This window comes from Labrus bergylta, chromosome 12, assembly GCF_963930695.1.
Source record: "Labrus bergylta chromosome 12, fLabBer1.1, whole genome shotgun sequence".
NCBI classification, from domain to species: domain Eukaryota; kingdom Metazoa; phylum Chordata; class Actinopteri; order Labriformes; family Labridae; genus Labrus; species Labrus bergylta.
The window spans coordinates 24,403,167-24,429,271 of NC_089206.1; the positions used below are offsets into that span (position 1 = coordinate 24,403,167).

The 26,105-nt window shown below is 40.5% G+C and overlaps 1 protein-coding gene across 3 annotated transcripts in view; it reads left to right on the forward strand.

Moving 5' to 3' along the window:
• The window catches only part of mtor (mechanistic target of rapamycin kinase), an 89,616-nt gene extending 63,808 nt beyond the window's left edge, over positions 1-25,808 (forward strand). Inside the window, exons 35-59 of one of the 3 annotated variants that reach the window (XM_020635932.2) lie at positions 3,146-3,271; positions 3,980-4,111; positions 6,326-6,441; positions 9,002-9,037; positions 9,708-9,825; positions 10,392-10,589; positions 11,045-11,145; positions 11,331-11,427; positions 11,573-11,671; positions 11,784-11,906; positions 12,398-12,580; positions 12,741-12,875; positions 15,074-15,248; positions 16,644-16,779; positions 17,647-17,794; positions 19,582-19,704; positions 20,194-20,276; positions 20,391-20,463; positions 20,549-20,623; positions 21,155-21,290; positions 22,798-22,863; positions 22,969-23,049; positions 23,430-23,510; positions 23,932-24,037; positions 25,300-25,808. In XM_020635932.2, the coding sequence (XP_020491588.2) occupies positions 3,146-3,271; positions 3,980-4,111; positions 6,326-6,441; positions 9,002-9,037; positions 9,708-9,825; positions 10,392-10,589; positions 11,045-11,145; positions 11,331-11,427; positions 11,573-11,671; positions 11,784-11,906; positions 12,398-12,580; positions 12,741-12,875; positions 15,074-15,248; positions 16,644-16,779; positions 17,647-17,794; positions 19,582-19,704; positions 20,194-20,276; positions 20,391-20,463; positions 20,549-20,623; positions 21,155-21,290; positions 22,798-22,863; positions 22,969-23,049; positions 23,430-23,510; positions 23,932-24,037; positions 25,300-25,315 (2,763 nt within the window). In that variant the 3' untranslated portion in view covers positions 25,316-25,808. Of the gene's footprint in view, positions 1-3,145; positions 3,272-3,979; positions 4,112-6,325; positions 6,442-9,001; positions 9,038-9,707; positions 9,826-10,391; positions 10,590-11,044; positions 11,146-11,330; positions 11,428-11,572; positions 11,672-11,783; positions 11,907-12,397; positions 12,581-12,740; positions 12,876-15,073; positions 15,249-16,643; positions 16,780-17,646; positions 17,795-19,581; positions 19,705-20,193; positions 20,277-20,390; positions 20,464-20,548; positions 20,624-21,154; positions 21,291-22,797; positions 22,864-22,943; positions 23,050-23,429; positions 23,511-23,931; positions 24,038-25,299 lie in introns of those variants that run through there. The other 2 variants (XR_010667513.1, XM_020635933.2) reach the window with 2 other exon arrangements.
• The last annotated feature ends 297 nt before the right edge of the window (positions 25,809-26,105 follow it).

Sequence of the window (26,105 nt, forward strand, 5' to 3'; positions counted from 1 at the left end):
AGAATGGGTTATAATCTGTCTTTCTTTAAAGCAATTAAAAAAAACTTTTAAAAAACTCACTTCAACCTAGTTTTGGTACAAAACTGATGGTCTTGATTACTATAGGTGACATAAAAATTACATTAAGTGGACCTGTTTGTGTTGAGCCAAAGTTTGTCCTACTCAGACACTAAAGAATCAGCCCGCTACCGCTCCCACAAAAAGCTCCCTTAAAAATACTAATAAATTTTGGCAAAATAATGCCCTTGCATGCAACGGCCCTGCCATAAATTTCCACAAAAAGAAAGAGAAAAAGTGTGTCTCATTTTGTTTAAACCAAACTGAAACCAAACCTTCCTACTTCCTCGAACTGATTATGATTACTGTTATTATCATTATTAAAGATGAGTTGAAGAACCACATACCCTCAAGCAGTCGGGATGAATTGCTGCTTGCCAAGCCTTAAGAATTACAGACAAATGCCATCCAATCTTAGATAATAATGTTCGAGTTCATCTTTTCCATATTGACCTTTTCTACTGCTGAATGAAACCGGATAGCATCTGGAGTGTTCATGGATGTGCATGCTGATTTAATTTAAGCCACAGATATACGTGTAAGCCCCCGATCTGTGATGCACCATTCCTGATTTTTGTTTTCAAGGCTTTTAAGTTTAATACAGCATCCATGTCTCCTGCTCCTTATCTCCTGATCTGATGTTACAGACTTCCTCTAACAAACTAAAACATGCAGCAGTCTCTCCCTTCCCTTTAGCCCCGGAAGATTTGTTTTAAATACTGAATGCATCTACCAGCTCAAAGGCCTACAGTGAACTCATCTAAAATTAAAAAAATATATTTACTATATTAAAGTGTGCTTTGTGTTGTAAATATCAGCAATGTCCATGAGAAATTCATAATCTTCTTAGTGATTTGCCGAAACCAGCTGAATACAAAAATTAAAACAAAACAAATATGCTTTCAAAGTTTGTTCATGTTTAGTTTTGAAAGCCAATTGGATGATCTTCAGAAATGAGAGGCTGTCCAGCATTTAGTATTTAGCATTTGGATGCATTTTTATACGTTTAGAGGCATGGAAATAGATGCTGCACCATATTTTTCTTTTGCTCTCTTAAAAGAGATCTTGTATCTCGGGGAACATTTCCCTGGTAAAATATTAAGGGTTCAATGAAAATATAATTAAACATTGCACCATTTTAGACTTGCTAGTATTTTCTCCTTTAGTTGGAGGCTTGATTTAAGTCATTACTAATAAAATGATATGGAAACACAACAAAACAAATAATGCTTGAAAGCTGTATTTTTGCATGCCGTTGTTACCTTCCTACCGTCCTTACCTACCCTATCATTTTTTAACAGATTTCAACAAATTTTCATGTTACATTTTCATGTCTTCCCATTAAAGTGAAAAACCATTACACGCACTCACACTTTCACTCACTCAATCCCTGTGCAGTAAAATGAAGATGCTCTTGATCACCTTGACTTTTTGTAACTGACGGGGTTGGTAGGATGAGGGACTCTGGATCAGGAGGGGTCTCCCTGACCAAACAGCCAGGGTTCATAATAACAGCAGCGGGGCTGGGACTGCTGAGGCTGACAGGCTTCTCCTCTCTTTAGTGATTTATGGGAGCTTGACCTCACACATCTGTCAGGGAGTCTCTATCCTGCTCCTTTACACGTTCTTTCTCTCTAGAACAGCCTCTCCCTGATCAAAGGATTTGAGGTATAGTTAAGAGTGAATGATAATACTGCCTCCAACTCTTCTTTTGTTAATGAGTGACTACTAGCACTTCCATCACTGTGAGAACCTCATCGACTTCTAGTCTCAGAGCTGTAGGTTTTTCTTTGAAGCTGTGAATCTTAATTTGCCTTTTTTTTGTCTTTGTTTCTTTTAACTTTTTTCCGTGTGAAAGTCGAGTGCATGGGGTCATTACTCTCCTCTCTGTTCTCCTCTACACACACTTTAAAACACTTTAATTGGGTCTACTCCACGGATAAACCAATGTTTTGTTATCTTAAGAATGGGTGTTAATTTAAGGATAATGGAGACTTTGGCTTAGATCTATGTTCTTTAATGATATGTTATTATTTTACTAATTCTATAGTTAACATTCAAGAGGTAGAGAAGGAATCAGTCGGGAGAAACAGATGATAAAATGTAGCAAGGGTCCATAGTCAAATTCAAATAATGGATGTGTCAGTTACTTGGTACATGTTAAAGACCACTTGTCCACATTACACCCCCACTTACCCCCAGTTGTTCCTCTCAGTCAAGCAGGATGAATTTGATGATTTGGCCTTTCCTTAAAGCCTTTCTGCTGAATAAAGTCAATGATTCCTTCCTTGCTGTGAAATCCAGTCTAAACTGTTTTAGTCTTTTAATCACTGGTCATAGTTTCTTTCAAACTCCACTGCACTCAGCCCTTTATCCCGTCATGGTAAGCCTCCTTCAGATATTTTATTTAATTCTAGCTTCATTTTTCAAGCACTTACTGAAGGGGTTGCTCGCAACATACTTTTGCCATTTAAGGGAAATAGTAACATGTTCAAGATCATTATCTTTGAAGTAAGCAGAGCATCCCTGCTGAAACGTTTTGATGCTTGAAAAAAAGTTCTGATTTGCTGGTACTAAACGTGACCTCGACATATGGTCCCTTCTTGTAGCAGTGTTTGTACTTGAGATACATCAGAAGCCCTCTTTATGAAATGTTTGTTTTATTTTGCCTACCATGTGTAGGTTTTGTTTTTAATTTGAATCCTACATCAAGGATCATACATGTTTCATCAAGTTGTATTACTTCAGTGTCTTGTCTGCCTGCCTCTGCAGCAGTGTGTTATATCATGATGGCGAGGTCATCACTATTTAATAGAGGAAGTCAGCAAGTTGTACTCTGAAATATATGAAAACAGACTTTGTGCTTTGTGTTTTTCTGGCACGTGAACCCGTGCTCACGTGGACATGTTTAAGACAGGGACCACTGGTAGTAATAGTAGCCCCCTTGGTTTTCAACAGTACCCCCCTCTCACGTGTGTTCTTTCTCTTCTGAGTTTAACGAGGTGGTTCTTCTCTTTGAAGGGAGAAAGAGAAGAGTCACATGTTTAAAACCACCTTTCCCTTGTTATTTCTGTGTTTTTTTCTCCAGGGTTGTCAGCGGATCGTGGAGGACTGGCAGAGGATCCTGATGGTCAGATCGCTCGTCATCAGCCCTCACGAGGACATGAGGACTTGGTTGAAGTATGCCAGCCTCTGTGGGAAGAGCGGACGCCTGGTCAGTGCATTGACGCATATGAACAAAAGGCCCTCAGTGTTCTCTAATCTGCCCTCTGATCATGCCTAGCTAATCATAATCCCATAACATTCAGAAGGAATAAATCAGAGGTGATTAAATCAGTCTCGTGAAGAGGAAAAGGGAAGTCGAGCTCTGACCGAGTTAAGTGCAGACATGAACTCCAGCCATGAAATTTCGAGTTCATTTCAACCTGTTCTCAGTTGGCGTTGATGAAAGTCGCACAGTTTCCTCAATCACACTGTTTAGAAACCTGAACCTGCATATCTGCACAATTAAATCGGTGCAATTTTCCATCCTTTACCTCACTGTTGTTCTGATTGATTGCACGGGGTGGCAGATAATTGTTCAATTTTTCTCTTTACCAAACTCTTGTTGCACACGTGCATACACACACAAAACCCCCATAATCTTAAACTATGATGTCATTGGATAACGCTTATTGGTTAATGTTTAACATAGAAGGAAATGGAAATTACAAGGGGTCGGAAAGAATGACCCCCTTTAAGAATGTATTTTTCTCGTTTTTTGGAAATTCACACAATCTTATGTACTCACTTGTTTGCTGACTTTTACTTCCTTTAAATTAGTATGAAAGTAGAAGTTTTATCAAGTCTTTTGAGCCCCTAAAAACTTTCTGGTTTTCTTATTTGTTTCCCTCCGCTTCTGTTGCCCACTGCATCCCACCAGGCACTGGCCCACAAGACCCTGGTGCTCCTTCTTGGTGTCGACCCCTCCAAGCAGCTCGATCACCCGCTGCCCACAGCCCACCCACACGTCACCTACGCATATATGAAGTACATGTGGAAGAGTGCCCGCAAGGTAAGAGCAAACTTTTGTGCAGTTCATGGCTTACAGTTTGCATTTGTTGTTTGTTTCTATCTTTTCAACAATTTATCAAACTTGAGAAAAGAAAAGTCCAGGCAGAACTTGTTGAGAATACAGAGGGCATCTCAGCTTGTGTTTGATCTCACATTTTTGTGCAAAGCTTTTAGTGCAACATGAGGCAACAATCAGTTTAAAATTCGCCAGAAAAGGGAGAGCGTGAATTACTGCTATTTCAGTGACATAAACAGCTAATTAATGTTGTGAGAGAAACAGCCTGAGAAACATTAACGCCAACAAACCACATCTGTAAATACAGGAAACAGGATGACTGTTAAATATCAATCTGGTGACTGTAAAGTCAAAGCTGAATCATAATTCCCACCAGGATCTCTCCTGTGTTTTTGTGATTAAAAAGTTTGTGACCAAGCTTGAGAAACAATGAAAGAGCTCAAGGGTAAAAAAAATATTCAAGAAGAAAAATAAAATCAGTTCTCTATATAAAACCATAACCATCCTTTTTGATCGACCTGTTTGGTAGATTTCATCCAGACAGCTCCGTGGGTGGAGTGCAAACTGCAATACATCAAATGTCAAAACTGGCAACAAGAATTGTTGCTAAGCCTGTTGCAAGTAATTTATATCCATTTGAAAGCACCAGCTGCCCAACAAAAAACCCCTCTGTTGTTAACGTATTTGTAATGAAGTTTATTCATTGCAGTTAATGTCAGATTTCATTTAATTTGGGAGCCTTACAGACGTCCAAATTTAATAGAAAAAAAAACATTGTAGTGTTTTTTTTTTTTTCCCATGACATTTGCAGGTGCTCTTTTAATTTCACATTGACTTCTTGCACCGAGTATTTAAGGAGTTTAATATACATTCATTATTACGATCTTGTAGGGTCTACAGACCTCTAGCTCAGTCTGAAGTTATTTCTCAAAGGTTTGGATATCCCCCTATAAAAAAAGTCTGAGTTCATCAGTGAAACAAACCCAACTCAGATTTCTGTTATTATTATTAATGTGTCATGTCCATGGTGATGGTGGATGAAGTAAGCCTTAGTTAAAAAGGTTACCTATAAATGTTAGTATTTATTCATCAACATTTGTGCTTTTTTTTTGTGGTTGAACATCCAACACAACACAACCTGCCAAACCTCCGGCAGAGTTGGCCTGAGCAGCATGGGATCTGCACTGTGCCATTTGTCTGCCGCGCACACACATATATACACCCATTCACAAACAATATATGTGCCCCCAGGCTCACATAAACAGAGCCACTTTTATTGCCAGGTGTTGAATAATGTTTGCAGGTCTCATTAGGGGACTTAGGTAAGTGTGAGCAAAAGCTTTGCTGTAGCTAGGGCCAACTGAAAAGCTCACCAGTCATATCAGAAGAAAGTAGACACACACACATATACACACACACACAACATGTCAATCATCACACTTACTAAGTATAAACCATGCAATCGCTGGCCCTCACTCTGGAATCATTAATATTAAGTTAAGACAAAATTCAGACTTGGAGACTGCCAACGCCGTATCACAGTTAATCAAACAAAGTAACCATAACAGAGGAGTTTTTTTAAACCCAGTGACCCTCTGAGTCCAGCAACACTGATATGAACTAAAAATAATTTCCCTTGTTGTTCGTGATTTTGACAGCACAGTGTGCTTTCAAGAAGCAGCAGAATGACAACAACAAATAGCAGGTAGTTGTACTGAGGACGGGCAGGACACTGATGTCATAACTGATGTGATGTTGTGATGCAACATGGTTTTTCATGTGAATTTCCACCTTAACAAATTAGCATTTTAAGAAATATGTCATATCATGTTCATGTTCAAATGATACATTTTGGTCTCAAAACTTGGATATTAGGGGTGGCCTGTAGTCTAGTGGTTAGAGCTTGAGCCCCATGTACGGAGGCAGGAGCCTTCGAGAGCAGGCAGTCTGGGTTCAGGTCCGAACTGTGGCTCCTTTCCTGCATGGCCTTCCTGACTCTCTCTCCCTCTCTTCCCAGTTTCTGCATCTTTAAGCATGTATATTTCAGCATTCAGGACTCTGCATTGTGTAACAAATACAAAACAAAACATATTTGCTTTTTATTGCCAGTCTTTCAAAATAGTATTAATCCCAAATCACTGTGGTGAGGGATCTTTTTTTGTCTCACTCTAAGTTTGTATCTGTGTTTTTTCTCTGTAGATCGATGCCTTCCAGCACATGCAGCACTTTGTGCAGGGGATGCAGCAACAAGCCCAGCATGCCATCGCAGCTGAGGACCAGCAGCACAAGCTGGAGCTCCACAAACTAATGGCCAGGTCTGTATGCAGATGAGTATGGAGACAGCTGGATTTTATTGAAGCTTTACATGTTAGGTCCTTTTTCTTTTGTACAAACAGCCATCTTTCTATGGTATGAATTTTTTATCCAGTAAAAGTATAGAAAGCAAACGTGCATATGATTCAAACACTGAGTTATTTAAAGAAAACTGCCAGACATATAGCCAGTGTGCCATTATACTTTAGGTTGTCGTGTGATACTACCCGTGGTGTCCACAAGCTGACTCCAGCACAATGGAGGAAAAACAAAGCAGCATGCTAAAATTAGGAAAAAGTAACCTCATGTACTTTCTTGCCTCATGTTGTGAACACACAAGGTCGTGTACAGTGTGTTCTGCTTCTTTTCCATGAGCATGACCAAAGTCTGGCGCAGCACCTTTTTCCTTGTCCCTTGGCGCCCTTTTTTTCCCTTTTTTATGCTGGCGAGATTCTTTGATGTCTCACCTCAAACGTCTCACCAAAATGTCCCGTTGCGACAGTGTTTCCTGAACACCTCCTTATCTTAAACCTGACACAGTGAAGCGTTTTTTCCCCACTGGGTGCTGTGCTCTTCAGCTGACAGCCCTGGCACAACTCCACACCTTTCCACTATCATCACTGTAACTGACAGTAGGGAAAGATGCAGTATGCAGTCTGTTTCAAGAGGCTGTCAACGACACGCCCACATTTTGAAAACCTTGACATTTCAATAACTGTCATGTGTTCTTTAGACAATAATTAAGGCGATTAGAAAATGGAAAGTTTCCTCATAATTGTTTGGAATAACTTCAAAGTCTTAAAGAAGTAGTTTGCATCATCTTGTTGTGGAATGGAAATATTTGCGCTGGGCATCTAAAGTACCTTTTTTTTAATTTGTAAGCTGCCTACACGTGTAGGTGAGAAAAAGATCACATTTAAGAGAATGTGTCTGTAATACATCGTGTTGGTCAAACAACTCAAAACAAGCAGGATGTGTGACCTGGGAGCAGACAGGTATAATCACTGTACAGTAAATCATACAGTAGTCTCATCTGGCCTTGTGCACAAACACACACCAGTCATGTGCACCCTCCCATTTCATAAATCAAACATCAAAACACACAAGCGTGACAACAGGCAGAAGGGACTTTTTTTTTCATCTTTGCATCTTCCCAGAAGTGACTGTGGCTGCCTGAAGGAATGCATGTCAGAAAAAACACCTGTAAAATGTGAGTCAGGACGGGTTCTCTCCAGACATGCTGACACACTTTCTTGAATACAGGTCGGCTGTGTGGTATGAAGCACACCTGGACTGCTCAGTCAGGCGCTCACGTACACACACACGTACACACACACACACACACACAATCATATAGATGCCTCCACTCTCTCCCAAAAGAATCCAGAGAAACTTGACTGCTACTCAAAGCGAGCTCTATAACTGGCGTCTCCTGTGGAAATAAACATGTTGTTCTAAAGTCCCTGAACACCTCATCCTCCTGCTGCTTCTTCCCGTACAGTCCAACCAACAGTTAACAGAAACTCTTTGGCATAGCTGAACTCAAACTGTACGCACGCATGGAAAAGCTCTCAGAACACATGACGTAACCCCGATAGAAAAAAACAATTTATTCAGACTGCTGATGCATCGGTTGACAATACGCCCTTTGCCAGTCACTCAGTTGTATTTGAATGATATTTTTTGGCCCTGCAAAACACGACTAGTTTTATGTTTGCCTGAAGCTATGTGTGTTTGTGGGGGAGATGGATGCAGCAAAATCTTCCTCAGGGATGTCACAGAGCTCACTGTCAGCTTAAAACCTGTTGATTTAATGTCCAAATCTTTCATCAGATAAATGCCTCAGGCAGTGATACTTTTGATGAACGCCCATATTATTTTCAAGTCTTGTATGATTTTCTCACTCCCTATAAAACGACCACCCCTGGGTGCACTGAGTGCCTCTGCCAGCTCTTTATTAGCAGTGACAACATAAGCCTGGTTTTAAACTTGCGATGAGGTGCTTCTGTCCCCTTCTTGCGTGTGTTGTCATGTAGTCATTTCAATTCATTGAATTACTGCAGAGCTTCTATTACACCATTGTCCTCTGACATTACTATCTTTTATGGCCTCAAAAGTTTAAGATGAGCTCTCTGCTGCCTAAAAAAGTCAGTTAGTATTTCTTAAAGGGGGGTAAAGGTATTCTGGGGTACTTTAGAGGGTAGCTGATTGTTTTATGTTAATTTAAAAAGTATCAGCCATGCATTATTCCAAAAAATAATCCAGTGTTTCCCCTACAATTCATTTGGGCCCACCACCCAAATGCAAAAATGTGTGTGCACTCACAAACAGGGGCTGCCTGTCACAAGTTTGTGTGCATACTGTACACAAAGGATCATCATTACCTCCCCCCCACCACCACCGAGGACCAGAGACCAGGCCACCTTCCCTAAGTGATAAGCCTAGGGGAAACACTGTCATCATTCAATATTTTATATGTTAAGGAAATGTAAATATAAGATGAATAAACCACCTTCTATAAGTATTAATCCTTTTGTTTTTTGCATCTTTAACTGTCAACAGTTGCAACAATGACATCAAAGAAAAAGTTTCTTTACGGTGAGCTGGAAGACAGTTGTGTTTTAGAATGATTATTTTTTTAAATGAAGAAATTCACAAACAGCTAAAAAGACTGAAAAAAAGAAAAGGAAGGCAAAAGCCGACACTACAATACACTTTGAAACTTTGTGATTTTTAGGTGGGGAGAAATTAGACAACAGCTACATGGAGGTAGCACATCTCAATAGATGTTTCTTTGTCACAGGGTTGTATGAGACACTAAGTCCTTTTCAAATTGAGATTTTGCCACAGCGCCAACACAAGAGTCACAAGTAAACAATTAGAGTGAGCTTCTCATGCACACACACACACAGAGTCAGACACACTCACAGCACTGTTCAGTCCTTCAAGCTGTTACCTCTCTTTTACTTTCTGTGACTGTTAACAGTGGAAAACTTCACCCCACCATAACACCTTTTTGACATTTACATTGCTGGTGAGGTGCTTGATCAAGTAATGTAAAAGGGGCTACTGATGGTGCGGCTCTTTATTGTATTTCAAATAAAAGCCTCTTTTTTTTTTAATACAAAAAATATTTTGCCTGGTCTGGGGAACTCAACTGAAATTACTAACAATTACACTTTTCAAATAAAGTTGAATAAACACTGATTTAAAAATGAATTTTATAAATTGTCCCCTCTCCTTTTCTGCCCCTCTGTCTGCCATGCAGATGTTTCTTGAAGCTCGGAGAGTGGCAGCTCAGTCTGCAGGGTATTAATGAGAGCACCATCCCCAAAGTCCTGCAGTATTACAGCCATTCCACAGAGCATGACCGCAACTGGTACAAGGTCAGTCCCTCCCACTCAACTCTAACCTCTCACTTTTGACTTCTCCCTGGCCTTGTCAAACCCCAGCTGTGACCGCAGAATGTCCCCCTGACGTTGATATTTCACAGTGAAAGACTCTATAAAGACTCTGTTGTTTTGCCCTTTAGCCAAACATGTCGTAAAAAATTGTTTGATTTTCTTTTGGGGTTTTTCCCGCCTCTGTTCACGGCTTATTTATTTTACTCATTAGCCTGTTTTACTCGTAGCACCTCTTGTGAGGCTTCACAGTTAATAGTTGATAGCAGAGCTGAGAAGATATGCTGCAGCTTGAAAGTGTCACTTCACTCACAAGCCCTCTTCCCAGTCATCCTCAACTCCCCTAAGCTCCCAACCTTAAATAGACGGTTTTAAATACAGCTTACACCAAACTCTTGCATTTAGTTAAGACAAAAAATACAGCCAGCTGGTACCTTCTGTGACTGTTCCTAAGTAATGTGGGTAATAAGCACATAAAATACTTGGAAGTCATAGGCAGCTAGCACTTCTCAGAGATCCAGTTAAACCCGGTTTGTTCCATCTTTTCACAGGCGTGGCATGCCTGGGCAGTGATGAATTTTGAAGCAGTGTTGCACTACAAGCACCAGAACCAAGGACGTGATGAGAAGAAGAAGCTGCGGCATGCGAGCGGTGCCAGCGCAAACAGTGAAGCTAGCAATAGCGACAGCGAAGTGGACAGCACTGACCACAGTCCTGTGCCCTCACCAGGCCAGAAAAAGGTCAATGAGGTGAGAGTCACAGATTCTTACCTGTTATCAACATCAGTCATGCAGTGTTGTTCCAGCTCTCCCAGTCAAACTAAGTGTTAGTGAACATACCTACATGTATGTAAACATCGCCCTGTATTTAAGACTAACAATGAAAATGCTTTATTAAGTCGCATTAAAAAGCCCATTTCAGATTTTAAAGTATAAATACATAATTGGAAAGCCTTGCTTCAAGATATGAATGAATATTTGCAACTTGAACACTTCATAATAAAAAATGAATTAATAACCAACACATTTCTGGAGCAAGAAAAGCACTGCACGACAGAAATTATTTTTTTCCTTGCACTGTTTGAATCTTTGCAGTCCCGGGTAATGATCAAATTAGGTATCTTGAATCCTAAAGTCTACTGACTGTCAAAGCTTTTTCTTGTCATGCATGATGCACACTTCTGCTCTGATGTGTCCCTCCACAGGACCTCTCAAAGACGTTGCTCCTGTACACAGTTCCTGCTGTTCAAGGTTTCTTCCGCTCCATTTCCTTGTCCAGAGGAAATAACCTGCAGGATACACTCAGGTTAGTTACAGTTACATCGGACGAGTAGTCCAGGCAAACACATGCACCCATAAACATGAACACCCTCCATGGTTTGTGGGGATACGAGGACATCTAGTGGTCGATTGTGAATGTCATTATATGTAATAAAGAAAGAAAAGATTCTGATTTTATTTGATCTCCTTTGTTTTTTTTGTACCTTTCAGGGTTCTGACTCTGTGGTTTGACTATGGTCATTGGCCTGAAGTGAACGAAGCTCTGGTGGAGGGCATCAAGACCATTCAAATAGACACCTGGTTGCAGGTAATTCATTCACACATGTACACTCTAAAGTGGAGTTCGCCTGTAAATAAAGAAACTGGATGAATAAAATGAATTGAATTCGGTTAATTTCAAAAGTAAACTGAAGATAAAGAATCTTTATTTCATTATTTCTCTACCTGTCCAGGTGATCCCTCAGCTCATAGCTCGAATCGACACTCCTCGAGCTCTGGTCGGTCGTCTCATCCACCAGCTGCTCACAGACATTGGACGGTATCATCCCCAAGTAAGTCCACTCATGTTACTGCTAATGTTGTTCCACTATTCAAAGCACAATCAGGAACAATTTTCCTTTAGTATCTTAAAGCATTCAGTGATTGGTTATTCTTCTCCTTCAGGCTTTGATCTACCCGCTGACCGTGGCCTCCAAGTCCACCACCACAGCCCGACACAACGCTGCTAACAAGATCTTGAAGAACATGTGTGAACACTGCAACACTCTGGTTCAGCAGGCCATCATGGTACGGCACATTTGATCATTCATCAAAACTCATTAGAGACCATATTCAGCTGAAAAAATGAAGCTTTTGGTCCGTCATTTGTGATTGATTGATTCACAAGACAAACCTTCATGATGTTTTCTAACATGACCGGAATTATCGACTTAGCAGCAAGAGTTCCTCTTCCTTGTCTCCTTTCTTTTGTTTAATATTCAAGTGTGTTTGCTGGTCACATCAAACAAGAAAGTTGCAGCATAAGAATTGTGTGTTGTCTCTTCTCAGCAAATCTAAAGCTTTTTTTCTGTACTTCTTTACATTTGTTGTAAAGATCTCTGAAAAGAAAAATTACCATGACTGTTAAGAGCAGATATTTGTGTGAGGATCGCCCTGGTCTCCAGAGAGTGACATATCTTTTTTTTTTTTTTTTTTTACCCGAAACCTGATGTGTCATATCGTAAAGTTTAAGTGCCAATACACATTCTGACCTTACCATCTTTGTCTTCCACATCAAGGTGAGCGAGGAGCTTATCCGAGTGGCCATCTTGTGGCATGAGATGTGGCACGAGGGCCTTGAGGAGGCTTCACGTCTTTACTTTGGGGAGCGCAATGTCAAGGGCATGTTTGCGGTGCTTGAGCCTCTACACGCCATGATGGAGAGAGGACCACAGACCCTCAAAGAGACCTCTTTTAACCAGGTGGGTCTTCTCAGGCTGGAGTTTAGACTTGTTTTGTTATACATCTCAGATTGTAGCTTCTGATTGTCTTCTGTCCAGCAAAGCCAAAAGCCAGACCAGTTTCCCTCTGTTCAAGAATGTAGTTATTGCACAGGCTCATTTGTCTTTTTTCATCATACAGGCCTATGGCAGGGACTTGATGGAGGCTCAGGACTGGTGCAGGAAGTACATGCGCTCTGGTAATGTGAAAGACCTGACCCAGGCGTGGGACCTCTACTATCACGTGTTCAGACGCATCTCCAAACAGCTTCCACAGGTGAGTGAAACTGTTTTCTACCTGTGACAGTTTTCTGATACGCATTAAAACGTGTTTATTATGTTTATCAACTCATCTTATTGAAGCCAAACACAAGTAATGTGAATCAGACGAAAGCCTCCTGTAAGGGCGAGGCTGAGGCTCCTGGGAAAATGAAATCTGGCTTTAAACCAGTCCTGCATTCCTTTGTTCATACAAATCTTTTATGAGATGTGATGAGATATTTTATGTCTTTCATGTCCTGATTACGTCTTTGGTATGATGACAGCGTAATCTGTACACGCTGTCTCTTAGACATGTGAGATTGAATTTTAAAAAAGCAGCAGGTTTTCAGCAGCACTGTTTGGAACATAATAACAGAGAAACAAGGGTTTCCTTTCATTCATCCTTCTCTGTGTGGAAGTCATTGAACCACATGCCAAAAATAGTGTTGAAAGATGTTAAAGGGATTGCAGGATGTGATGAGATAAAGGGAAGATGGAAGCCAAAGAGGAAAGGCAGAACATATTGGGAAAGCATTGCTCCTTTAAATATCTTTCAAACAAGAAGTTTAATAGACATCACGTCAAATCCACAAAGGCCAGAAATCTTTTGGAACATGGATTCTACAAGTCGCAGCTGATTTTCCCCTGGGTGTCTGTTCTCTCATGATGACTTTTTTTAACTCATCTTTTTTTGTCACAGCTGTTAGATTGTTTTTGTTGCTTGTTGATGTACTATTATTATGTTTCTTTATTTTCTTCATTATTTGATAGGGACAGATACAATATACAAAGACAAGCTGAAAACAACAATCAAATGCCAGTATCATAATGTTTATAGCAAGTGCTAATTTGCAACACTTGTCCCTAGAAGGGCTTTTGTGTAAATAAAAGATAAATACGTTCCTCAACATCTCAAAAATCACACTTTAAATGCCAAAGCACAAACAGACACAGGTTTTCTTGAGAATTCAACTTATGAGCAAGCATGCATGTTTAGTATTTGGGCTGCTCCACATTTTTTCCATGGTTACATGAAACTAACAAAGACTGTATAGAAGCCACACAGCTCTCCAACTTATTCTTATTTATATATACCGGTATGTATTAAAAAGAGGCCTAAATACAGAGCTGGTTGGCTAGCTTTGCAGGTTGCAAAAAATCAGATCAAAACCTTTATAAAATCATTCAACAGCTCCAGCATGAGTCAGTCAGTGATTGTAAAGCGTACACAAGAACAGAAGCCCCTTTGTGAGCCACTAACTCGGCTCCAGTCTTCTGGCAGTCGTACGGCGAAATAATAGCGTCTAAAGACAGAAATGACACACATAATAACACACATGTCAACAGTTTCATTTTATATCCGTTCATTTTCATAATACAAACTTTAATATGTGTACCCTCTGGTCTAGAAACTACAAAGAAGTCTGTGAACGGCGACATTCACTGTCCAATAATTTATATTCTTGTTGTGATCTTACACATAGGGACGCTGAATGCCAGAAGCTTGATGAGCTAATTCTGTTCTGATAAATGTGCATTAGGTGTGTTCTGCAACATTAACAGTACCTACAGCAGGTCTGGTTGCTTTTTGAGTAAAGGCAGAACAAAAAAATAAAAAATAGTTCTGTCAGCGACTCTCCCTTCACATAGCAATACGGAGACGGCAATTTTATTTGTCACTCTGATATAGTCTTGCTCTCAGTGAGGCTCCCTGCTGGGACATTAATGTAAGCAGCATGAAATACTCTTCAGCATGATAACATGGGGAGGGGGGGTATTGCAAATATTCCCCCTCCGGGCATTAACATAGAAATAAACCCTTTCCAGGAAGCATCCAAACAGCGGCTCCACAGCAGGTTGTGTCTATGATGAAGTAACCAAACATTAGCAATGAGAATTTAACCGTAAAAGCATTTAAATAGACCGGCAGAGTCTGAATCGTTAACAGTTTATGAGTGATGGACGAATGCATAGAAGCATAGAATGCATATTGACAGACACATTGAAATTAAAATGCTCTATAGTTGTTTATTAAAGGTTGTGTATAAACAACTTTTAAGACCTTAACCTGGGCAGCAGCCAATGTCTGCAACACTCTGCATATTGACTGAGGAAGTGTTGGCAGGAGCTTTGCTGTTTTTTAAACACAATAGACAAAAAAAATAATATGTTTTTTTCCCCCCCTGTGCTCCACCTCATCAACTCTCCACACAGCTGACCTCCCTGGAGCTACAGTATGTGTCTCCGAAGCTGCTGATGTGTCGGGACCTGGAGCTGGCTGTACCAGGCACTTACGACCCCAACCAGCCTATCATCCGCATCCAGTCCATTGCCCCGTCCCTGCAGGTCATCACCTCCAAGCAGCGCCCACGCAAACTTACAATCATGGGTAAGATTAGCAGGAAATTGCACAGAACCTGAACATATAGTAAAAAAGATTAAAGAATGGCTGAAGTCAAAGTTGCATGCTTTCAGCCGACGTGAGCCGACAGGTTAGAGAAAATTCAATATTAATTAAAAATCTTCACCCGAACATCAAATGGCTACAAGGACGCTCTTTGTTACGTATTCATCATTCATGGCCACGTTCTGTGTTTGGGTAAAACAAAGCACAATTTATTTTATTTTATTGATTTTTAAATCTGCGAGAAACAGTTCCTACCGTTCAATTTTGAGGAATCCTCCAATAATGTTGATTGGCATTTATGTGAATACAAAAATAAATAAGGTTTGACATCTTTCCCCCTAGCTCTGCTTTTTTGATTTGAAGTACAACACAGAAGTGCTTCTTGAAAGGCACAGTGCTATAAAGTCACCTTGTCGCGCCGCCAAATTCCCACATTATCGATCACAAATGCTTTACTGTACTTTACTCTTTGCCCTCCTTGCAGTATATGACACCTTGTTCTGATGTCTCCCATCAGTGTTACAAAACATTCTCTGTAAAAGATGATGGCTTATAAATCACCTGACCTCTGGAGCAGGACTTCAGATTAAGACCTGTCCCCCACAACAGGCTGCTAAGATTTACTGTCAGCGCTGTGTCCCCACACTGACACACTATACATTCACTGGGATTGTCATTAGCAGCAGACCTGGGGATACAGAGAAGACTCTGGCCTCGCATGTTCCTGTGGAAGTATCAGTTAACGCCATTAAAGGCAGCATGACAGTTACAGCGTCGGTGAGTTCATTCAGACGAGGTCTTTAGAGAAAACGGAGGACGATAGAATAATGACATCATATGTTCTTGATTTCAGTTCAACACTTTTTTCCCCTTCCTGTCTTGTTGAATTCTTCACCCTGTGTCAGAGGAGTGAGAAGATGTCACAGTTAATTTAGTGCAACGATTCTTATTTTCCACGCCACGTGAGAGGATCATCCAAAATGCCTTGGCCACTGTCATCATATAGAACTGTATAGACATCACATTCAGTATGGTACTTGTTAAGTCCCTGCTTCGCTCTGATGCACAAATTAAAAGTGGGCTGTCTTACCACAACATCTTACATCTGTCATCTTGGAGTACCATTCCAAACTGAGGGCGACCACGAGGTTACCTACTGTAAGAGTGATGAGGTTCATATGAAATCATTTATAGCCTGCTAAAGCTCACTAGACGTTGCATCAGGCCAAGGTAATGGAGATGCAGCTGCAGAGCAGCATCCCCGGTGAGAACAGCCTGTACTGCCAAATCCAACTAGATAATTCTTCTTACATCATCTTACTTCACCCTTTTTTTTAGAGCTGTGTAAAAATGTTTTGTTTTTGGCGCCTTCTGCAGGTAGCAACGGCCACGAGTTCATGTTCCTGTTGAAGGGCCACGAGGACCTGCGGCAGGATGAGAGGGTCATGCAGCTGTTTGGTTTGGTCAACACACTGCTGGCCAACGACCCCGCATCCTTGCGTAAAAACCTCAGGTACACACACATTCACAATTACCTACAAGTGACTATAACACACACAAGGGTTGCTTATTTATTTATTTATTTATTATTTATTTATTATTATTAATTTTGTATAAATCCCTGAGGGAAATTCTGATTTACACTCAGTTATTGAGAGACATGCTTCTCACACACATACACAAACAGGCTCTGTGGACATGCATTAGTGGAGAGATGTCAGAGTGGGGCTGCTACACACTGCTATGCAGGGAGCGCACCAGAGCAGTTGGGGGTTCGGTGCCTTGCTCCTCGACAGTGCCCTGGCACCTTCTCCAGCAACCAAAACAACTTCTGTAATTTGATCCACCCCGGGACTTGAACCGACGACCCTCTGACTCCCAACCCAAGTCCCTACAGACTGAGCTACTGCCGCCAAAGTTTAAAATCCATGCGTAGTTACAATTTTAATGCAGCTCCTAAAAAAGGGACAAGCATTCATCATTAAGTTGAGAAGCAAGCTAGCAAAAGAGCAGTTGGTCAAGTAATGCAGAGTGAAGAAAAAGAAAGATATCGTTTTCTTTAGGTATTCATTGTGCCTTTCATCAATATGGAAATTAATGCAAATGGCCTTGTTAACTTTTTCTGTACCAGCAATCTGTCAGGTTAATAATAGAAAAGATATACATTCAATTGTGTGAGTTATGAAATATTGTTTTTTTGTCCACTAGTAGTAAATTGAAGTTATAACGACCCTTATGTGCACACAAACGTAGCCCATAATATAAAGTATCTGCAACGTGTCTTGTGCACACAAAGTTAAGAAACACATACTCTAAATACTCTGACAACGAATTGTTTCCTGTGTTTGTCCCCGTCTTGGCTGTGTGTTGCATTAAACAGCATCCAGCGCTATGCAGTGATTCCCCTGTCCACCAACTCTGGCCTGATTGGCTGGGTGCCCCACTGTGACACCCTGCACGCCCTCATCAGAGACTACAGAGAGAAGAAGAAGATTTTACTCAACATCGAACATCGCATTATGCTCAGGGTGAGTAACAACAGAAACTGCTTCTTGTTATTTGTGAACCGAACAGAGCAAAGCAGCTAAGTGAGCCGCACTAAAATGTTAAAATGACATTTTCTAGATGGATTTGAAATGAACTATGATATCTTTTTGTTATAATATATCACGTTATTTATATTGATTTGAACTTATGTGTAAATGAGCCTGTGTGGTTGCATGTTAGTGTAATAAACAAGGAGACCCCCTTTCATGAAATGTTTGTAAATCTGTACTTTTAATATGAAACGTCTTTATATGAAACTAAACAGGTGGAGAAAGCATCTGCTTTCAGTGATTATAATGATGGATCCTAATCGCTCCAATGGAAACACACTCACATATTCTTAATAGTCACAAATGAACCACACATCTGAGCCTCCAAATGTCCTTTTAATCAAAAGAGAAAACACATGACCATAATAGTCCTCACTGAAATGTCACTGCAGAGAAAGAGCCATCCATGGAGACACAGAAAGGTTAGGGACCTCTAATCTGCTGTGCACCACGTTTGGTTCAATTAAAAACCCTACCTGGAAAAAAAAAATACATCACATCCATCCAGAGAAACATCATGGCTACAGGAGATGACAGGGCACAAGTTCAAGTCTCATTGGTGCACAATAGGAAGGTGACATCATGTCAAACCATGATTCACAACTCAAGGGAGGAAAAAAAACACAGCTAACCTTGTCAGACTGAGAGGAGACGAGAATAAAATGTCACTCACATCTTTTCTGTCAACTGTCCTCCAATCACAGAGGGAATGAATGTGAATCAGTCATTCAATGGAAAAAAAAAACAGGTCTTTGTTTCAAAACAACAGGGGACAATTTATTTAAAAGCCTGATGAATAACAAGTGTAATGTTTAACAGCTGACAGAAAACATGATCTGGGATTTAGCAGGTTCTGATGTCACTCAGACAAGCCTTTATGCAAACTGCAATGCAGCATATTTTCTACTGCAGACAGGTTTTGAAGGAATTTGTTGACAATTATTTGAATTTTTCGAATAGTTTTTAAATTATTAATGATGTGTTAGATTCAATTTAAGACCGGTAAAAGGTGCAGATTAATCCGTTGAAGGAAGAAGAGGAGACTGAGGTTGAGACACTGATCCTTTGTTGTGTTTCACAGTGTTTGTTTGTTTTTTTCAATCCCAAACTGAAGTGTTCATTAAAGTCACACTATTACTCGGGTTATTTGCAGTTCTACACCCCTGCAGGCGAAACACGGTCACTGACACTGAAACCCAAACAGTTATTAAAGCATTTACTCTCAAAATAATGAATAGCCTTACTGTAATGTCTTTACACCCACTTTAATTCTCCGTGGCCTGAAAAAGGCTGAGACTTTAATTACAGCCCTCTAGTTGTGATTATAATTACATGTGGAGCATTTCTGGGCCAATTTATCTCTATTTGAATTCTTTCTTTTTCTGTGGTAGGTGTCAACAGAGACTGAAAACATGGAGCATAGAGAGTCCAAGCGGACACAATAAATGCTGATGAATCAATTTTAAGCCACTTCATGGAAATTGTCTTCACCTTAACAACAAAACTAGTGACTAAAATATCAGAATGCTGCTTTTCTCCCTTGTGTCCTTAGAATATTTTCTATATGCTGCAAAACCATTTTTTCTCCCAACTTTTTAAAAGCATAAGCTTCAACTTGCACTTGTCAGACATTGAAAAATAACCTTGAGTTTATAAGTTGTATAAACTTTCAGCACTATATTTTTGTTTCCTTTTGTGATGGCTTTTGTGTATTTCAGATGGCTCCGGACTATGACCACCTGACACTGATGGAGAAGGTGGAGGTGTTCGAGCACGCCGTCAACAACACGGCCGGAGATGACCTGGCCAAGCTCTTATGGCTCAAGAGCCCCAGCTCCGAGGTGAGACGCTTGACTTGTCAATCTGACAGCACACGGGGGGATGATGGAGAGTACTTCATCCTCTCAGCATCCAGCATCATGTTTCAGTGGCTCTGGGGGTAAAAAGTTAAAAGTGGTCAGCTGTAGAAAAGATAACATACGGATCTATGGACTTACATTTTCCATGAGGCTGGAGCGGCAGACATTTTGAGAAGGGTTTCATTCACTGCACAGGAAAAGTGTTTTAGTGCGTCAAGTCTTTCCTTTTTCTAATTATCGAGTTAATACAGCAGGAGAGAAATGAGCTGTTGTTTTCCCCGAAGAATCTGCTTTCTGGGTTGTGCGTCCTACTTTCAAATCACTGGCTTTGCAGGACTGCACAAAGAGACCTTCAAATTGAATCCATTTTCGCCTGAGATTTCTGTACCATTTCCATCTCTTTATCGGCTAACGATGCTAATGCTGTGAACCAGAAGAGCTCTCGTAATGCAGATATTATACCCCATTCAGGTGTGGTTCGACAGGAGGACAAATTACACCCGCTCCCTTGCTGTGATGTCCATGGTGGGATACATATTGGGACTGGGTGACAGGTGAGTTTCACAGCCAAAAATAATGCTTTTTTTTTCAAGTAGACTGTTTTAACTAAACCAGATTTGTAGTTATGATACAACACAAACATAGAGGTTATGTTTTTAATTCTTCAGGCATCCTTCCAACTTGATGTTGGACCGATTGAGCGGCAAGATCCTCCACATTGACTTTGGAGACTGCTTTGAGGTGAGATGAGATTTTATATTTCAATACACATATTATTATATATTATACTGTATTTGAACTTGACCCTCATTTAAACCTTCAACAGGTTGCTATGACCAGAGAGAAGTTCCCTGAAAAAATCCCATTCAGGCTGACGAGGATGCTGACTAATGCCATGGAGGTATGCTACTCTGTGGTATCTTAGGCTGAAGTGTATATATTATAATATATGGTCGGTTTAAAAGCAGCCGCAGGGGGAGATTGGTTCAGCTTTGAAAGTCGTACACTTTGTTGCAGAAAGTTTCAACTTTTCCAAGAGTTATTCTATTGCTACTTGTACTCCTTACATAACTTCTCTTCTGGTTAACCAGATTCCTGTCAAGGTTTCCTCTCTGAGTCTTCTGTGGGGATTTTTAAACTACAGTAACAATGAATGTTTTCCAAGTGTTCTCTGTTTTGTCAGAAGTTATGACTCCCTCTGGAGCAAAGTACAAAGCAAATTAGAGAAAGAAAAATACATCAGAGGAGGTTAAAGTTGTACCCAACTGGAAAGTTTGAAATATGGTTAAGAAGCTTTTTAAAAGCACAACCTGATGATCTAATAAAGCCTCAAACAGCTGATCCTGCTCGTTATAATACCAAAATACCAAATACACAGACCTCTCTTTAATGTACAAACAACAGTATGTTTAATGCTCTGATTGTGCCCCAGGTGACCGGATTGGATGGAAACTACCGGATCACGTGCCACACAGTGATGGAGGTGCTGAGGGAGCACAGGGACAGCGTCATGGCTGTGCTGGAGGCCTTCGTCTACGATCCGCTGCTCAACTGGAGGCTCATGGACAGTAAGAGTCGAATCATTCCTGTTTATGTTCCAACACATTCAGCGTGCTCTTCTAAAGGTTTCAGAAGAGAAAAACAGAAACATGTTGTCGAAACCAAATAACCAAACAGCCCAATGTAACAATGGCAATTCCCACGAGCGTACATTTCACTTTGCACCTATTTTTCTCATCTAAACAGTTGACTGCGTCCTATAAACCAGTGCCACCAATATACGCGTTTAAAATGCTGAGACGTGCTGTTATGAATGCAAGTGCAGACGCCACCCTCACCCACTGAAAATCCAGGCCCAAATGAATTGTGTATTTCAAGCAGCAGCTTCACTTTGCAAAATGTGCTGGGAAACATACTGTAGCATCTCAGACCAGGCTGGTGGTGCCACTTTTTAACAGCTTTTCTTCCTCATGAGGTCATAATCATGCATCTAAAGAAAACAGTGGCATACGGTAAAGTAAATAAACATTACTGATGTGAGTGCTGGTTTGATGGAAAAGTCTCCTCAACTAAAGACATAGACATAGAAGTGACGACCTGTGGAGGGCAGCGTGACTCCAGGAAAGTTTGTGGGAGGGTGTGGGTCTTTACTTTGAAGCTCTCAACATTGCTGTAGGCTGAGAGCTCGGGTAGCTAGCAGGATTGCAAACCCCACATGGACATAACAAGCGGCACTAGAAAGAGATACACTGCTGCACAGAAACTGCATGTTGTGGACTTTGCTGAGCACAAAGTCGATGTCAGGGACGCAATTTAAAAGTTTATCTTTGTGAATTTCAGCAAAACGTTTTCCACTTTTTTTGAGTTGGTTGTTAATGTTAGGCATTAAATCAAATCGGATTGGGTCAAAAGAGAAAAAAAAATGTTGCCCTGGAAGTAAAATGGAAATCTATTTGACTCATGTTCGGAAGTGAAATTGACCAAACGCTTACAGAGGTAGTGTAGACATGGAAAGGTTGTTTGTCGTCGCATTAATATGCCTGACATGCCTTAGACTGTCAGGGCTGCCTACAACAAGACTTTTTAATTCACAATAGAAGAAATAATTACATTCATTATGAATGAGGGTCGTCATTTGAACATTACTTTTATTTGAAGAAATAATTATCCAGGGATTTTCTGAGGTGTTTTTCAAAAACAATATTTACTCACCATGTTTTCATACTAACTTAAAGAGACTGCAGGCTGCATCAGTTTAAATCTTTAAAGGAGCTTACTTATTGTAAAGAGCTGTGCATTTTCTTCTTATACGTATGTATGTAGGTAACATTTTAAACATTAGACACAGTCTGCTTTTTTTATGTAAAACCTGTGTTTTTCATAAATATCAGAGCTTTAGCAACATTTGAAGGGGAAAAGAACTTCTGCATTTGAAAAGGTCAGAACGATTCTGCTGCTTCCTGTGTGACACACAAATAGGTTACAGAGTGCTAGTAGTGCTAGTATTAGGTTAGAGTAGTAATTGTCATGTCAAAAAGAAGTTGTTCTTACACACCTCCCCTGTTTGACCCCCAGCGAACACCAAAGGCAACAAGCGTTCCCGCACCAGGACAGACTCGTACACTGCTGGGCAGTCAGTGGGTGAGTACTAAGTACAAACTGTGGCCATAAAAGCTTCCTGTTGTCTATTCAATAATGTAGAAAAAAAAATGTGTGTGAACCTGTTATTGTGTCGTGTCCTTGCAGAAGCACTCGAGGGAATAGACCTTGGAGAGACCACACACAAGAAACCTGGGACCACCGTGCCTGAATCCATTCACTCGTTCAGTGAGTTTCCATCTCGTTTTGTCATTCCACAGATTACTTATTGTTGTAGACCCCTTTCGTTTTTCTCTGCTTGTTAACAATACCAAGCTCTCTAGCTGTCATAAATGATTGGTGCAACTGCTGTGCGGTTTCAAGGCAGCACTTTGATTTTCTAGAGTTGAACAGAGGGAGAGGGAGGGAGGGAGGGAGGGGGGGAGAGAGAGAGAGAGAGAGAGAGGGAGGGAGGGAGGGAGAGAGAGAGAGAGGGAGGGAGAGAGGGGGAGAGAGAGAGAGAGAGAGGGGGGGGGGAGGGAGAGGGAGAGAGAGAGAGAGAGAGAGAGAGAGAGAGAATCTGCCTTTTCTTAAGCTGATGATAGACTGTTGTGTTTTGTTTTTTTAAGTTGGAGACGGCTTGGTACAACCTGAGGCGCTCAACAAGAAAGCCATTCAGATTATCAACAGAGTGAGAGACAAACTTACAGGTAAGTAAGAAGTGCACAAGAAGCAACCTAGATTTACAAAAAAGGTCAAAACTCTAAAATAAGCAGGCAGTTTTTGTGACGCTATTTTTTTCACCACAAGTTCCTCCTGATATCATTTCAGATATAATGTATGCATTTGTTAATACATAACCTTGAATGAAAGGTTTTAATTGGCATATAACTTATCCACTCGTAAACTACAGTGTAGATTAAAGTGAAATTATTTGTCACTTCACAATCAGGCTAAAGCACACAGGATTACTTGGCCTAGTGGGAGTGCGCCCTTAATGAATGTTGTCAGAAACAGTTTGAAGTAGACTTTTGATTTGTAGAAGGAGAAATTCTGGTGATTTTCATCTCATGCTACACTGAATTTTCCTGTGAAGGATTAAGCGTTCTGACGGGAGTTTGTTTCCTGCAGGTCGAGACTTTTCTCACGACGAGACGCTGGATGTGCCAACGCAAGTGGAGCTCCTCATCAAGCAGGCCACATCACATGAAAACCTGTGCCAGTGCTACATCGGATGGTGAGAGCCGCAGCTTGGTCGTCTCTCTTTTGCTTCACTTGATTTTTTGCAGTTCAAATGTTTTAAAGCGCCTCACAGAGTTAAAACAGAACATGAAGAGGGACGTGACATTGAGCAGAATCAAAACATTTAAATAAAATAAACATTAGCATAAATAGTTGTTGAACTAAAACAAGATGAAGTGAAAATAAAAAGTTATTTTATACAGAATGTAGAAATAATTTATATCAGCTATCTAGGCCAGCAGAAGCATATTTTCTTATATAAACATACTGGTTTATTATCTTGGAGTGCACCCTGTCCTTTAGAGCGGTGCACTTTTGCACCGCCGTTCTCAAAGGATCATGTCCACAGTGGTCTGACTCCGACTGCACAAGAAAAAAAAAAAAAACACTCTGCAGGATTACAAGACTACAAATATTTAGCTCCTCGTCTTCCAGAAACCTGTGCAAGTGAACTAGCTTTACGTCTGTGTGTAAATTACGTTGCATCGTCTGTATTGCACAAATTCATCTGCAACATGGGTTTGTGCAACTTGGACAGTGTGCAGGAGTTTGCTTATAATTATTCGTTAATTATAAATAAGAAATAACCAAATATTGGATGCCTAGGAGTTCGATATTTTTTTGTTGGCGCTGCAGCGAAACAGATGTCGATGTTGTTATCGTATTAAAGTTAAAAATTCTGTTGTCTTGATGACCCTAGTGATCACCTCTACTGTGATACTTTAAAGCCTGCCTTTAACAAGACATTTCAATCCACAACAGTAGATTAGCACATTACATGTATTATCAGCAAGGGTCATTATTTTCAGCTTTTTATCAGAAATAATTTTGAATTCAGGAAGAACAAACACAAAAAAGTGTTTTCCTTTTTTGTTTACCGGTAGTAAGAAAAATGTTGAACTAAGGAAAACAGGACCGTCGACTGTTATTGTGATTCTCTGTGTACGTTTAATGTCCTGCTCTCTTCACTAAAACGACTTATGGCGCAGTGTGTCTTCTGCATGAAGTCATGTTAATACAGCGTCACTCTCAGTCGGTCTGTTTAGTTCACCTCCAGTCAAGATGGCAGGTTAATTCTGTGAAATGATTGATGATTATGATCATGAATGTTGCTATTACACAGCCCTATCCACATACTGTAAGCAGAACATGCATTCCTTTTTCCATATCTAAAACGTGATCACCTGTCTACACCTGATTATCACAATACTTCAGCTGGAGTGAGTCTTGAATGAATCGTTTGTTCTTGTCTTCTAGGTGTCCATTTTGGTGAAGAGTCCTCGGCCAAGGTTACATATCACTGGTAATCACGGGAGAGCACTCGACTCAGACAGCTGTCCACTGAGAAAGGCTGTTATGCCACAAAGCAGAACCTTTGAGAGTGGAGTTTGTGTTGTAGAATGATCCTTTTTATCCCGTGAGAAAGTACCTCGAGAGCTCTTTTTAACCTGAAGATCATAAATTAACTCAAACTGTTGCCATTTCTCCAAATAATGTTCTTTCTTTTAACATCATTTTTGCGCAAAGCTTTCTACAGTGGCCATATTCTTCTCATTAGTCGTGACATTTCTCACTTCACTCGCTGTTCGCTTGGAAGCCCATCAGTCTGACGCATCATTGTATATGAATGTGAACATTTTTAATAACATGGTCTACCTTTAACTAACTTAAAACGTTCTTTGCAGTTTACTCACGATGAGACAGAAGTCCAAATGTATTGGATGTGATGTTTGGGAATGTGTGTGCCATTAAACCCTGTATATATACCCCATGTGACCGCACTCTTTTCTTTCTACACAGCAGGATGTTTCATGTTTCTGTACCTGCTGGAGTCTCAAATAGAAAGAGGCAAAAAGAATGCAGTATGAATGGAAGTTGTATCTTTTTGGCATCAGGCAGATTTTCTATGAAAAGACAGGCCGGTTATTCCGTCCTTTGTTTTTCCTGAAGTGCCCACAGAGGGCACTGTGACTCCTAATAAGATCCTCCATCTTCTCAGGAAACACTAGGAGAGGATGCACTCATCAGCCGAGAGATGATCAAACCCAGACTGCATTCTTCCC